A 15,712-nucleotide genomic window follows, 5' to 3' on the forward strand; every position below is an offset into this window, starting at 1 on the left:
GTAATAATGCAATCTTGTGCAGAAATGAAACCAAGCCCTGCAAAATAAGTACAGTGTTGGTTTATCCTTTCAGCACAGCGGAATGCAAAATTCACTACTTTGGAAGTCAGTTAGCTGCCTAGCCTTCTCCTGACTAAATATTGAGGCTTATTATGCTTCAAATAAATATATATATATATATTTCTTTTGTGGCTTGGTTGCTGTAATCATCTTGGATGTAATAATGTTACTAGCCTCAGGGCTATATTTATTAAGATTTTAATTTAAAATCTTTCTGTCCTTCAGCATTTAAACAGAGGAAAACCCCATCTGGAGTAGCCAAAAAAAAAAAAAAAAAAGGGCTCATCCTCCTCTTTTTCATGCGTTCCTCTCCCCTAGGCTCTCTCTCTCATCTTTTAAGCAAAAAACCCCTAAAACAATACACTTTCCTGTTGTTTCTCTGCATCCTCCTAAAGTTTCAGTACCTGCGTAATTCTGGTGGGCCCAGCGTTTGCTTAATGTGGTCCATGTGCTCCTCTTCTTGCTGTCTCCAGAGCAGTGGTTTGTTCTCACCCTTATATAATAGCATATTTCACAGTAATATTTCAACATACTATGATTTATTTTCAATAATGTTGCTGTAAGGACCTAAACCACAACAGTAAATGTTAGGGGGTGAGACTTGCTCAGAAATGGCAAAGGGCTATGCAGAAGTGTAAGGGTTTTTCTTTACTAATAAGCTGCCCCACGGCTAAGGAGGCAGTGGTGGGTGAGACAGCAGTATGGGACCTGCCTGTGAGTGGGGTCTGAAATGTTCCCTCATTCCTAAAACATCTTTGAGGGGACATCTCGGTGGTCTCAGCAGAAAGGATAGCCGAAGTCACCATGTGTATGCTTTTCAGGCATTCTGGAAGAATCATAGAATTATCCAAGTTAGAAAAGATCTTCAAGGTCACCAAATCTAACCATCAACCCAACCTCCTGAGTCCCATTCCCAAACTATGCCCCTTAGCACCACAGAATGGCAGATTTTAGCACCTAGGTTGTAGAGTGTACCATCCATTTTGTTTTAGTCACATGGCAGACTCAAGCTATTCCCTCATGAGGGGGCAGGCAGTGCTGACTGAAAAATCATAAATACTGTGTGGGCAGGACAGAAGGCAGTTGGGAGCTTTCTGTTAATAAGCCCCCTCATGATTTGATAGCACTGAAACATCGGTGGGAGCAGAGGAGCTCGCGTGTGGCTCGTGTGAGCATGGCTCACGTACTGGGCAAGATGGCCTAAGCATGCTAGAGGCCTGCAATGGCCAAACGCACCAAGCAAGTTGCATGGGACCCCTCTTCAGCTGTGTTGAATCGATAGAGATCCTCAATGTGGCAAGGTCCTCCTGCTCAGCCCCAGGGGAAGATGCTCCTTCCTCAAACTGGTGGACGAGGATGTAGTTGGGGTAAGCCGTGCCATCACAGAAACCTTCCTGCTCTGCCCCCAGCTCTAGCAGTGGCTGTATAGTCATAGCACAGTAATCTTTAAAAACCAATTCCAACTGTTCTTGTGCAAATAGACACATGGTATAGTAGTTCTGGTTTGCTGTAACAAAAGACTCACAGAAAATAAGCTTGGGCAATTTAAGTATGAATAGACTGAAAATTACTTTTGCCAGGCAGTACCAAGACCATGCTGTTAACGTCAGCCTCTGTGAATAGGATGAATTCCTGTATGCTGCTTTTCTCCTCTTGGTTTCAAAGCGACTTAGAAAGGTTGAATGCTGTTATACTCAATATATAGCTGGTGAAAAGGGGGTACAGAGCACAGGTCTTCTGGCTGCAGCCTGGCCTACACCTGTAGATGCTTCCTTTAAATTGTGTTGCTTGCTTGTGAAAAAGAGAAAGTTGCTTCTGTTTTAGTGCTCACCAGGAGCTACCAATTGTCCATCAGGAGATGGCTGAAGCTTCTGTATCCCATATAACACCCCACCCCCCCAGCATTTCAAAGGTGCCAGACATTTTTTGCTTCTGAGATCTATTTACATTTAGAGGGAGACCTCTCCATCTTGTCCCCACTCCCTGATAATCACTGATTTTTCTCAGGGCAGCTAATGTTAACGTTGCTCCATCCTAGTGTTTCTTTTCCCGATCTGTTAGATGCATCACAGCTGGATGTATAGAATAAATACACCAGTTGACTTTGAAATGCATTACGTTAGTGTGTAGCACTCAAATTACGAGAAGTCAAATTTTAACTGTTTTGTTTACCACTTAAATGCAGATTTTATTTTCGCTCTGCTACTTTGCAAGGCTTTTGGTGTGAACTAATGCAAACATGAAAATCATGTTCTTTAACAGTATGTTAAAAGTGCTTATATGTTAAAAGTGCTCACCACAAAGCAGACACTTCTTTGTTGGGCAACCAGCACAGCTTTTTCATGTTGTCTGTGTGTCCTCACCCGCCCCAACCTATTTAGGTCAATACAAGCAACTTCAGAGGAAGTCGCTGCTTGATTATAAGACTACGGCTTTGGACTGCAGAGGACAGAGTGTGCGAGGAAAACGAGCGCTTCTGGGCCATCCACAAGCAGTGGACACCCTCTGAATATAGCATGGGGTATCCACCTGATGGTGTTTGGTTCCTTTACTTTGGAAACTGAACCACATCCACTTGCCAAAAGGCACTGCGTTGTTCGGAGACCTGTCTGGGACAAGCCACCTGCACGCGCTTTGTGTCACGCAGCGAGCCTGGGAGCGTGGGTCCAAACCTTCCTGGAGCACGAAGGGGCCGAGAAGAGGACAGATCAGCTGGCATGCTGCCCGTGAGGCACCACCAGGTAATGAAGCCCAGAGCGGGACTGCAGCTGCCCAAGAGCAGGGGCAGCGGGAATGGGTGGCTGTGGCTGTTGGCGTGCCCCTGAAATCCAGTCCTTCTGCCTGCCCCCATGTCCTTCTCCTGCCTGACACCTGTGAGAGGAGCTGGGACTCATTAGGTGCTCTTCCAGACCTGTTGAGGGCTCTGTTTTAAACCAGCTCGGTGTTTCTCTGTGACTCATCTTCCAGATTCTCACTATACCTGCCTTAGAAAAGGATTCCCAGATGGCCAGGTCCTTTGCTTTTGCCTGCTATAGCCTCTTTTCCAGCTGCTGTTCGGAATAGGAGCCTCTCCTAGGAAGAACAAAGCTCTGTTAGCAGACAGTTTTCTCTTAAAGAGGCACTGGCAGAGCAAAGGAGCCAAGTGAACCTCTTGCTGTTTTTTCCCATGAGTTAGGTTTGCCTCTGCAAGTTCAGAAAACATCCAATTTTTTTCAGAATGTCATTTACCTACTTGATTTTCAATGGGACTTTTCCTTTTACAAAGCTAAGGTGCTTCTGAAACATCCACTGTTTCTTTTGTAGTTGTTTTAAAAGTATTTATGGGCAGTGAGGAATCGGCCTGATTAGGGATGCGTAATTTCAGATGAAGCAAAAGAAGGGCATGAATAAAAATTCCCAGATCAAGCACAGTACCCACAACCCATCCCTGTAACCACATTTCTTCGTTTCTCTGTATTTAAAGCAAGATGACAATGGCCACCTTGTAAAAAGCTCTTTCAGATACAGGGCAGGAGTGCATGCTTCCAGGTTTAGCCTGAAACTTCTGTGGGATAGCAATGCTCTTCTGAAGTGCCATTTAAAACAGATTGCCTTCCACTACGTGCAAAAATCCTCTGTGTAGATGCAGCTATATGAGCAAAAAAAAGAAGTGCCTTTGCCGGTATAGCCTATTTTATTTGGGAAATGCTTGCAGAAAAAGATGCTTGTGCTAGTGAAACTTGTATTTGCTGGTATCAAAGGAGAAGCATTTGTAGCACAAACCAGGCCTCTTATATATAAAGCTTTAGTCAGTTCAGCCATCAGTACAGTAAAGAAAATCCTTCCTCAAAGGGATTAGTAAGGTTACCTAACAGATATTATTACTGGTTTAAGAGCATAAAAGGTGCTTGAACAATATGTGTGGGGCCAGATCCTCAGCTAGTGTAAACTGTGACAGTCCCACTGAGGGTGTTATGAAAATACAGCCCAGGGAGGGAGCTGCCTCGTGCCATCGGTGTCTCCTCCGCTTTAGAGCGTCCTCCAGACTCAGGAAGGCGCAGGGCTGCACCGCCTGGCCTCTGTGACAGCGTGACTTGTGCACCGGCTGCCTCCTGGCACATAGCTGGGTTGCAGAGAGAGACTTGTAGCAGTCCGATGGCTCAGAAGCACGCTGGGTTACACTGGCTGAGGAACCGAGTTCATCGTGATCTCATTATACCAGTAGCTTTAATAAGCATCAGGTTCCAGCCGTGAGACTTGATGTTTCTGCAGAAAATGCCCTCCAAACCTGCACCTCTCACAGCGGGGCTTCCTGGCAAAACGTGCGCTTGCCCATTAAGCACAAATCCCAGCCATTTCCTTCCCAGTTCTCCCCTGCGTTTAATGTATGGAAAAGCATGACCCTGAATCAGATGAACAGCAGCCGGTTTGAGAAGGTGTGTGTGAAAACGAGTCCTCGCGCAGATGAGCTCAGAACAAACAGAGAAGGGGGGGAGGCGCGGGGGGAGCGTGAAGCTACCATTTCCCTGCTGGTTCAGCTGCTCGGGGTAAGCAACAAGTTTATGCCCAGGGGAAAGAACTGAAAGCTGAGGAGATCTTAAAATTAACAGAGCTGTATGACTCAATCAATAAGCCGTGCTCCCTGAGCATGATGAGAAATCAAACGGCACGTTTCTTGCTGCTAACCCTGTTCGCCCTCCCTGTAGGCTCTCCTGCCCGAAAGCATCTGAGGTTTGATTGCGTCTCTAGGAGGAAGCCAGAGCAGGTCCACTGCAGGAGCTGCCTCCAGAGTTCTGGTGGACACACTTTAAATAACAATGGGGTTTATTAGCGTGTTCATTTGTTAGTAATTGCTGGAGAAGATAAGTCTTCCCAATGTTTGAATATGCAAAATGTCTTTGGCTAACCAAAACAGAAGAGGAGGAAAAAAAGCCAAAACACGCCACTGCAGCTGGGAGCAGGGACAAATCAAAATTGCTGCGTTTAAAAGAGAAAATCTCTACCTTGTGTTATGACAAGAAATACCTTCCCAGTTTTGTTGCCCCCGTGGAAGGCATGGCATTTTCTTCCTCTTTGGCATTTCATTCTTACTGGGGCAATGAAACAGCTGTTTTCAAAGGGAGAGGGGCTGTGTTTACACCTATTTCTTGTGTGACGGTGACCTCTATGAACCAGTCATCACTGCTCTGCCTGTTGTTTTCTTGTTAGCTCTTTGCTGTCAAATTAATTACTGTGAAGTACTAAGCTTGTTGCATTCACGTGCTCTTATTAGCTTACAGGATGTCAGAGTGATTGGATTTTTAGCATTATTTCTTTTTTTACATTCCAGGCTTTCCATTCAAAACCTGCTAATGGGAAGGAGGAAATACAGTATCTAATTCTGATCTCCCGTCAGGGTAGCTGCAGTGATACTGAGGGTTTAGCTTTGATTCATGGTACTGTGTGTGCAGTTAGTGTTTATTGTGGCATCACAGAACAGAATCAGAGAATGGCCTGGGCTGGAGGGGACCTTAAAGATCACCTCCTTTTATATTAAACCCAAAGTGAAAAATGAGACTGGGTTTGCAGTGCAATTTTACAGTACAGTATTAAGTGTTATAAAAAAGTCTCTACTTTTGCAGTGCAGAACAAGAAAAAATGTTCACGATAACATGAGAATAGCATTTCTCCCTTTAATTCCTAAATTGCAGGAACAATCCGATCCTCCAGTTGACCCCTTTATGCTCTTGTGTTGCTGCTATTAGTGACAGCTAACAGAACTCACACATGCGCGCAGTCCAGGCGTAGGTAAGAAGTTTTATTTTCCTTTTAAAAATGAAACACACAGAAGGATATATTTTTTTCTTTGCTGTCATGCAGGAAACGTGCACATCCCGCACCTACCCCTTGAAAACCACCACTCAGCTCGCTGAAAAAGCAGCAGGTTCTGGGCTTTGCTTTCATTCCTGAAGTTACATTTTCCTTCGTGGGTTAAAAAAAACAAAAACAAGCTGCGATTAGAACAGCCGGCAGCCCCCTTGAGCTGTCAGAACCCCCCAACCCAGCTCTGCGACCGTATCCCAGCCCCCGGCGCGCACCTCCCTCTGCCTCCCCCTCTGCAGCACCCTGCCCCCGAGCAGCAGCGGCAGCAGCAGCACCCCTGGGCCCGGGGCTCGGCTGCTCGCCCCCCGGCTCCCGCTTCCCGTGGTGGCCCGGAGGGGGCGCCCTGTGCCCAGCCTTCCCCGCGGCGGGGGCGCGCAGGGGCCGCGGGGCAGCGCGCAGCGGGGCGCGGAGAGGGGGGGGGGCGATGCCCGAGGCCGTTCCGCGGAGCTGCTGCGTCCCCGGGGCCGCTCCTGCCCCGGGATGGGGGCAGCGGAGGGGGCTCCCCGCAGCCCTCGGGGGGTTTTTGGCTGCTGGGCATCTCCTCTGAGCCCGTCGGGGGGCGAGGATATCGGGGAGGTACCCGGGGATCCTCAGCCAGCCCCGGGTTCCCGTTATCTGCCGCTGTCACCCTGGGACCCTCCCCACCTTTGCCGCCCCCCTCCCGGCCCTGCCCCACGAAAATCGGCAGCCCCGGCAGCTCTCACCCGGCCCATTCAAACAAACAAACAGAAACCCGCCCCGTCGCGAAGCCAACCCGACGGGAAACTTTCTAATGACTTCTTCTTTCAAGTGCTTAAAAGGGAAGGAGCACCCCGGGGAGGTGGGGGGGGGCATCCATCTCCCAGCCCGGTTGGGGTGGGGGGGATGCCGCTGCTCGGTGTCCGTCTGTCTGTCTGTCCGTCCGTCCTGCCGGGCCGGGCCGGTGTGCGGGGTGGGTGTGTTTGCGGGAACCGGGAGGGAGGGAGGGGACGGGGGGAGTTAAAGAAGCAGCACAGTTAATATTTCCAACACCAGGAAGTTACTGTAATAGCCCAGGGGGCAAAAGACTTAACTTAATCTCCTAAATAGTGAGGAACCCAATGGCGTCTCTGTTATAGGTTGGAGTTCCCACGTGGTTTTAACTCCTGTATAAAAGTTTCAGTAGAAAGTGCCACAATGTCGTGATTTTGCAGGGGGGGAAAATTAGCAGGAGGAGATCAGAGGAAGATAAGCGAGGAGCGAGCCGCTTCCCCGAGACCTTCCACTGCGGATCCGCGAGGGAACATCAGACGCGTTAAAAAAACCAAAACAAACCCAAACACGGCGTTCAAGCCAGCACAAGGCGAGCGAAAGATCAAAAAGACGCGGAGCGAGAGAAAGAGGCAGAGAGGGAGACAGATTAACTGGAGCGGCAGCGGCAGCAACAACAACAACAAAAATCACACTTAAAATCATAATAACAATAACAACAATAATAAACCCCAAACCACCGGCAAGGGAGATCTTGTTTAAAAAGAGCGAGCGAGGGAGCGAGCAGAAGAGCCGGTCTGACCGAGTGGATCCGTGCAGCCGCTCCTGGGATCGCCGGGATCCAGCCGATCGAGTCCCCGCTGCGGGGCCGCGCCGGGCACCGCCGCAGCATCCTCGGCGCTGAGCCTCGAAGGAAACCGCTCCGGAGCGGGGCTCGGGGGGCCAGCCTCGCCGCCGGGGGGGCTGCCGGCGTCGACCCCGCTCCCCGCAGCCCCCGGCTCCGCTCCGGGCCGGCTCGGGAGGGCAGCGGTGCGGTGCGGAGCCGAGCCGAGCCGGGGACCCGCACCCACGGCCTGCGGCTCGTCGTCTTGCGGGGGCGGAGTGGGCGGGGGGGTACAAGTGGCACTGCTCCCCCCCCTCTCACCCCCCCCTCCTGCCAGGCTATAAATTGGATTGTATATAAATCTGCTTCGTTTATCTCCCTGACCCCCCTCCATGACGCCGGACTAAAGAGCTCCTCTCCGCGGCCCGCCCGGACCTGCCGAAGCGAGCGATGGACCAGGCGCGGCGCCGCCCGGGGATGCCCCTCTGAAAGCGGCGCGGGGCCCCGGGGCAGCGCGGCGCCGCCTCCCCCAGCTCCCCGGCTCCCCTCGCACCCCCGGCCCGCTCCCCCCTCTCCCCCCCCACCCCGAGCTCCGCAGCCACCCCCTCACCTGCTGCCGCCCCCCTCCCCCGTCGGAGAGCCGGGCTCTCGGTGCACCGCCAGCCTCTCCCCCCCCCCCCCCTTCCCCTCCCTCCATCCCTCCCTCCCCAACTTCGCCCTCGGTGCCTGCGTGTGCAGCCTCCCCCCCGGCGGCACACGCCGCCGTTCCCCGGGCGCCCCCTCCTTCCCTCCTTCCCTCCCTCCCTCCTTCCCTTCCCTTCCCTCCGCTCGCCGGCCCCGGCCCCCCCCTGCGCGGAGCGGTTGCGGCCCCCCACTCGGCTGCCACCGCCCCCTCCGCGCCGCGGAGCGCTCGGAGCTCGGCGCGGCGCTGCCTGCACACGGGCTCCCTGCGGCGCTCCGGGTGGCGGCCCCCAGCTCGGCCCCCCGCTCCTCCGCCATGGACGGGGCGGCTCGCCGGGGGGTGCTGGGCGCGCTGCTGGCCTGCGGGCTGCTCCTGCTGGGCGCCTCGGGCACCCCGACCCCGCCGGCCCCCGCCGGCGGCTCCCCGCAGGACACATGCACCTCCTGCGGCTTCCGGCGGCCCGAGGAGCCGGGCAAGGTGGACGGGGATTTCCTGGAGGCGGTCAAGAGGCACATCCTGAGCCGGCTGCAGATGCGGGACCGGCCCAACATCACGCACGCCGTGCCCAAGGCGGCCATGGTCACGGCGCTGCGCAAGCTGCACGCCGGCAAGGTGCGGGAGGACGGCCGCGTGGAGATCCCCAGCCTGGACGGGCAGGCGAGCGCCGGGCCCCCGGCCCACGACCCCGTCTCCGAGATCATCAGCTTCGCCGAGACAGGTGGGCGCCGCCCGGCCCTCGGCCCTGCCGCTCCCGCCTGGCCCCTGCCCGGCCGTCCCCCTGCGTGACCCCCCGCATGTCCCCCTGCCCGCCTGGCCCCCCTGCATGTCCCCCTGCCCGAGCCCCTGCCTGGCCCCCTGACTGCTTGTCCCCATGCCTGAGCCCCTTCCTGTCCCCCTGCCTGTCCCTCCACTTGTCCCCCTGCCTGCTTGTCCCCCTGCCTGCCACAGGCACCTGCCCATCTGCCTCATCCTCCTGTCCCCCTTCACATCCTCCCTCCCCGCACACCTCACCCCTGCCCTCCGCTCCGTCCCGTCCTTCCCGTGTGTGCCCCATGCCCCGGCTCCCCTCCGGGTTGCGCCCTCCGTGTCCCCGTGTCCCCCTCCGGTGTCCTTCCAGCTGCTTGCCGCTGTCCCCGTCCCTCCCTCCTCCGCCTGTCCCGCTCCGTCTCTTGCATCCCTCGCCTCCTCTGCCTGCCCTGCACATTCAGCTGCTTCGCTGCGTGCATCCGTCTGTTGAGACTTGCATCTGCCTGTCCGCCCTTTTCCGTTCCTTTCCCATTTATTTAGCGTTCATTCATGGTGTTGGCCTTGTCTGTCCGCTGCGCGCAGCCTGCTGCCGGCGGTGTCTGTCCGCTCCCTGTCCGTCGGTCCGCGCGCTCGCTGTGCCATCCATCCCCTCGGTACCAGCCATCTCGGTCCTGCGCAGCCATCGCGCTTACACGTCCCCGAATCCCTCTGGCGTAGCTTTCCAGCGGTTTATCCAGGCAGCTGCTGTGCCTGCGAACTTTGCGCATCTGGCCCTAACAGCAGCGCTCTGCAAATTAGCTGTCTCCTGCCTATCTGCCCATCTCTCCTTTCCCTCATCGCTCTTTCACTCACTTCATTTTTCTCCCTCTCTATCTTCCCGTGGCATCTATATATCATTTGTCCACAAAATAAATCTCTTTCTAGCCTGTATGCTGCCTACTCATCTTCTTTATCTACCCTCCCACTTACCAAAGGCATATACATTTACAGTATCTATGGGATCTGTTGCATTATACATCTGCTTGTTATATTCACATACAAAATTTATGGGCACACACAATTTCGTACAACACAAGTGATGTGGATCGGTGCAGCAACACCGTACTGTTCTTTTTCTGTCACTGTCACCACAGTTTATGAAGAAGTTGTGTATTTGCTAGTGTACGGAAGGTTTTCGCAGCGTACATTTGCGGTGTTATTATTTTCTGTCAGGCTGTTGATGGGAGATCTGGGGTGGGCTTGTGCTTCCATTTGGTTTTCAATTAACCACTGGCTTTTGTAACACTTCCGAAATTGAGTCGGTGTAAAACATAGACAAGCACGGTGCAATTTTTTTGTCCCTGAAATCTTACAAGGTGCCGAATGGGCCCTGCAGGCACATTAGGAAGGCACCCAGGGTAACAAATGAAGACACCGACTATGCAAAAAATCCCATTCAGAGACTGACAAAAATAATAAAGATTCTTAGGAAAGAAAAGGAAGAGAAATTTACATTTGGCTCTGTACAGAAAGATGTCAAACAGATAAGGATGGATGAGAAAATGCCTTTCCAGCAATAATTTTAGATAGCGATGGGGAGGCTCCGATTCAAGGACCAGAATTACAGTCCCCGCTGTAAAGGCCAGCTTGCACATTTATCACCTACGCCAAATTGGGGTAGGACTTACAGTACGGGCTTGCAGCAGGGACGCTGGTATTTCTGAAACAATTTATGCAGTAGGCTCTTGTGTTTACAAATAATGGGTTATGTCAGACATTTGGTGACATTTGGTTTTCTGCGATAATTTCGCTCCTTTAATTCTGGTGTTATTGAGAAGTGTATTGAGAGCAGTCAGTAATGGCGTTGCAGTGAGAGCAACTGCTTCGTTTGGTCGCCTCGGTGTGAGTTTATCATTACGGGGGAAAAGCAGAGATGGGAATGATTAATGGCAGATATTGTACCCGACTAAGAGGGGGGTTAGTTTAAGCTGCTGGACAAGTAGGCACACAGCTGAAATATTTTCCCCCCTATCTCGAGAATCCGCTCTGCTAAACTGTGACAAGAATATGTGAAAATTGAAACAAAATCCCCGGTTTGGCACTGATGTTTCAGTGGTTACTGAAAAGACTCTCCCTGTGAGAATCGGCCGGCGGCTGAAAGTTAAAACTATTCTTAAACGGGCGAGATAGGGCAGCGCAAGCGCCGGTCTTTTCAAGGTACTGTTGCGGCGTCCTTGCAGCTATCCGGCTGGAAAAATCCAGTATTCTGGAGAGCCCTGACCGGTGTCTGCGGATCTGACGCGTTCGGCTATAGCCCGGGTACGAACGTCGCTGCGGGAAGTCCCTTTGCAATTAATTTCGATTACGAATTTGGGATATCTGATTCAGTGCATGCCTTCTGGCTGATGCAGCCTCGTCGCTCTTTCGATCAGCTGTCTTCTGGCGTTGCCGCTGAATCCAGAATCGCACAAAAGATACATTTTCTTTTTGACTTAATCTTGCTGATCTCTCCTTATCTTGCAGACGATCTGGCCTCATCTAGAGTCCGCCTCTATTTCTTCATCTCGAATGAAGGGAACCAGAACTTGTTTGTCGTTCAAGCCAGCCTGTGGCTTTACTTGAAGCTGCTTCCATATGTCTTAGAGAAAGGCAGCAGGCGAAAAGTAAGAGTCAAAGTCTATTTCCAAGACCCGGACACTAGCAACAAGTGGAATGTGGTTGAAAAGAAAGTCGATCTCAAAAGAAGTGGTTGGCACACTTTTCCCATGACAGAGGCGATCCAGGCTCTGTTTGAGAGAGGAGAAAGGAGACTGAACTTGGATGTTCAATGTGAGGGCTGTGAAGAGTATTCAGTGCTGCCAATTTATGTGGACCCCGGGGAGGAATCCCACCGGCCTTTTTTAGTGGTGCAAGCCCGCCTCGCCGATAACAAACACAGGATCCGGAAAAGAGGCCTGGAGTGCGATGGCAGGACCAATCTATGTTGCAGGCAACAGTTTTACATTGACTTTAGACTCATTGGGTGGAATGACTGGATCATAGCACCATCAGGTTACTATGGGAATTACTGTGAAGGGAGCTGCCCGGCCTACTTGGCCGGCGTCCCGGGGTCGGCTTCCTCCTTTCACACCGCCGTCGTGAATCAGTACCGAATGCGGGGGCTGAACCCGGGCACCGTGAACTCCTGTTGCATTCCAACCAAACTTAGCACAATGTCAATGCTGTACTTTGATGATGAATACAACATTGTGAAAAGGGACGTTCCCAATATGATTGTGGAAGAATGTGGTTGTGCTTGATTTGAGGTGTGTGTTTTTGGGGGGGAGAGAGAGAGAGAACATTCCCATACGAGATGGTGTTGGAGGAAGTTTCACTGTGTATCCAGGCATCAGTGTTGAAAAGTCACTGTGGAAAAGTTTGACGAAAAAAAAAAATCATTTCACTTTGGTGTCAGGACAGTGGCAGTTTGTGGATCTTGGACACTTATATATCCTACCACTTATAAGTTAATGCTATGAGATATCTTAAAGACACACACACACACACACCGTGCGCACGCACACAAACACGCGCTCGTACACACACAGACACCCACACACACAGACACAGACACAAGGCAGCTTGGAAAAGGGACATGAGCACAGGAAGTCAGTGACCAGTGACAACGTACCTAAATGCCTGCCAGTACGAGTGAACGGCTGCGCAGCTGTTTCCCCGCCTGCCGGCGAAGTCAGACCGAAACGAGCTCCCTTTGCTCAGGCAAAAGCACAGACTGCGAGAGCACGACGTATTCTTGCACGCAGGTGTCAAAATGACCAAACTTAGAAAAAAGAGAAAAAAAAAAAGTCGACTGTCACCTCTTAGGTCTAGTGGGAAGCTGCAGGACACCTGCCTTTGTAGGTGATCACTTCCTCTTAATTTAAATTTATCTAAATAAAAGCATCACAGAAACCTGTATCTCCCTACAGCACTTCCAGTAAAGAATCGTGTGGTGACATCTGAGAGAGAGGAGACAGACGCGTAGGCAACGGCTATATTTCTGATGTCAGGCTGTTGCGAAGTCACAAGCTGGGCTGGCATTGTCCGATGCTTTAACTGACCACTAGTATCCCGCGGATGGCTGTACCTGTGGTGTCTCGGAGGAAGGGATTTGACACCGTATCTGGCCTGCGTTGACCGTGAGCATCCCTCAGCGATCCGAGAGCAAAGAGTCAAAGTTGCAATCTGCGTTCTTCAATGGGGGACTCAGCAAGGGCCCGCCACGTGGGGAGCAAGCAAGCAAGCGACCGCTACCACGGCTAAACCAATGAACCCTAAAGAGGAGTGACAGTCATGCAGTGGAGACATTCTGAAAAAATGCAGTGCATTTAATAATGGGCGAGGAACATTTTAACAAGTCTTGGAAAGGAGAAGAGAGGAGAGTGCTTTCAATTTCCTTACCAGGAGGTGTCAAGGATGGCCATAAAGATCAGAAAATAATGATACAGCATAGCACTTGCAAACTGCTTGAATGCACGTATAATAGCACTTGCAAATTTCAATGCCTTGAAAAGTGGTACTTGATAGTGCACTTATCTTTGCTCACTATCTAGGTAAACAGGTGCCGCATGAGCTATGCAATTTAAAGTGTTGACCCATACTAGACAAAACTGGACTTATGATATGACTTTTTTATATTTTTTTATACTTGAAATTAAATCTTTTGCTTCTTTTTTAAAGCGAATGATTGCTTTTAATGTTTGCACTGATTTAGTTGCATGATTAGTCAAAAAACTGCCATTTGAAAAAAATGTTATTTTTATAGCAGCAAAAAATGAATACAGTTAAATGTATTATACATAAATTTTGGAACCAAAGAGGCCAACATATTAGTTATAATTTTTATGAGATGGCAAAGCCATCATATATCATGTAGTCATACTGAGCAATCCCTCACGAGGCCTACCAATTGTTTCAGGGTACAAAATGGATTCTGTTTGTTCTATTCAGTGTCTTTTCTATACCATACGCACATGGAAAGTAGAGTGAAAAAAATGACTATTGTAGAATACATTACAATATGTGCATCCTTTAAATCCAATTTTTATGTTTATTTAATAAAGTTCCTTTTAGGTTCTGTTCCATAATAATTTAAACCAAACAAATTTCACTTAGATTTGCTGTTGAAGTATTTTACATTTGTGTACAGTTTAAATAAATAATAATAAAAAAAAGATTGAAAAACGAATGTGCTTTTTTATTATTATTATTATTATTTAGTGCAGTGTGTAACATCTGGAGACGCTCAGTTACTTTCGGGACTGAATGCAGGTGCAGGCAGCGAACTGTCGCGTTAGACCGTAGTCATATTAGTCACTGCAGAAAGCTGTGCCTGAGAGCTCAGCTGCCGTCCTGAAGCGCTGTGCTCTCTCTTTATTGCTGCCTGCACTTGTAAGCAAGCATCTGCTTCTCGCTGCTTGCCCCGGTGAGGGTCCGTGGGGCTCAGCGGAGCCGCTGTGCGGGCAGGGCAGCGTTCCGCATACCTGCCGCTGGCTGGGAGCGAGTTCCTGGTTCACCCGCTGTGTAGGAATGCGGCTTCTCACCGGGGTCACTCCCTGCACGCTCACCAGAAGTGAGAAGTAAGGTGGAAAGCACTTCCAGGAAAAACAGGTCAGCGCTAACACCGATGGACTTTTTATTTTTCCAATTCACTGCCACCCGGGAGATGTTTTTTTGAGTAAAACATGTCCTCTTTGCTAACAGAACCAAAAAAATGTTGACAAGCACTCGCAGAAATCCTTGTCAGCTGCGCGTGTATCCAGGTATCGATTTCGTTGACCTCCGCGGATGGATCCTTCCTCCCGCAGGCCGACCCAGTGCCAGCTGATGCTGACAGAAGGACTGCTGTTGACTTAGCAAACGTTAGCTCTGACCCCGAGACCTGGAAAGTGTTGAAGAAGCAGGTTCGTGCAGCTAATGACGGGTTCTGGTTACAGTTCAAATTCAAGCACAGCTCTGCCCGCCCCCTGCCATAGCCAGCCTTTGTCAATAAGAGTGGGACGCACTTCTAGAAGCGGGATGTACTGGAGAAATCTCTTCAGCACAGGGCCCCACAGGCTGAGCCTGTTTACACTTCATTCCCACTGCAAGGTGGTTGGTTTCTGGGGTTGAATACAGGCCCTGTGTCAGACATGGGGACTTGTGTGCTCCACCACGAGGAGAACAGGGTGTCTGGGGGTGGGATGGGGACCCCCTGGCCTGGGGAGCTGCCAGCAGCCCAAATGGCTGCGAGCTGGGGCTGGCCAGGAGCAGGGAGCAGTCTGCATCCTGCATCCCACTGCTAACCCGCAGGCAAGCCTGGGATCCTGAACAATTTCACAGAGGACAGCATAAAAACCCCCTTTTCTTGGCAAAAAGTTTCACAGCTTTCTTCTCCTGCTGTCCCTGCCCCTCTGTGTGAAGCTACGGTTCGTGGGGCAGATGTAGAAATGCAAAGGAGAGCATAAATCTATATGTTGTGGGGGCAACACCTCAGGGGGCTGGATCATAGTCCAGGTTCCTAGGTCCTTTTATTTTATGTGAAGCAGTCTCTGGAAACTGATCTGGATGCAACGCTCTCTGGGTTTTCTGAGGTGTGGAATCACCTGCTGCTCTGAGCACAGTGTACGAGCGACGTGTTCCTGACTCCTACTGCTGACAGCAACCCGACACACAGGTTTCTAAGGCTGAAATGAAGTAAAATTAAAAAGGTCTTAATTTGGGGCAGCCAGTCTGAGACAGTTTGGGCTTGATTTTTCAGGGATGTGGCAAGGCTGCTGCTCTTGCTAGCTTTTTGCAAGGGGCTGCAGGAACCCCACTTTTTGCAGCTGCCA

The 15,712-nt window shown here is 51.0% G+C and overlaps 1 protein-coding gene and 1 long non-coding RNA gene across 2 annotated transcripts; both read left to right on the plus strand.

The window, feature by feature from the left end:
* Positions 1 to 1,971: 1,971 nt before the first annotated feature.
* Positions 1,972 to 6,740, plus strand: LOC137858959 (uncharacterized). Its single transcript, XR_011098095.1, has 3 exons — positions 1,972 to 2,801; positions 5,730 to 5,826; positions 5,899 to 6,740. It is a non-coding gene; the product is annotated as an uncharacterized lncRNA (long non-coding RNA).
* Positions 6,741 to 7,369: 629 nt separating this feature from the next.
* On the plus strand, positions 7,370 to 14,082 carry INHBB (inhibin subunit beta B). The gene is made up of 2 exons (XM_068687458.1): positions 7,370 to 8,853; positions 11,385 to 14,082. The coding sequence occupies exons 1-2, from the start codon at positions 8,451 to 8,453 to the stop codon at positions 12,158 to 12,160; spliced, it is 1,179 nt and encodes a 392-aa protein (XP_068543559.1). The 5' UTR covers positions 7,370 to 8,450; the 3' UTR covers positions 12,161 to 14,082.
* The last annotated feature ends 1,630 nt before the right edge of the window (positions 14,083 to 15,712 follow it).

The sequence above is a fragment of the Anas acuta genome, chromosome 6 (genome assembly GCF_963932015.1).
Source record: "Anas acuta chromosome 6, bAnaAcu1.1, whole genome shotgun sequence".
Classification (NCBI taxonomy): Eukaryota; Metazoa; Chordata; class Aves; order Anseriformes; family Anatidae; genus Anas; species Anas acuta.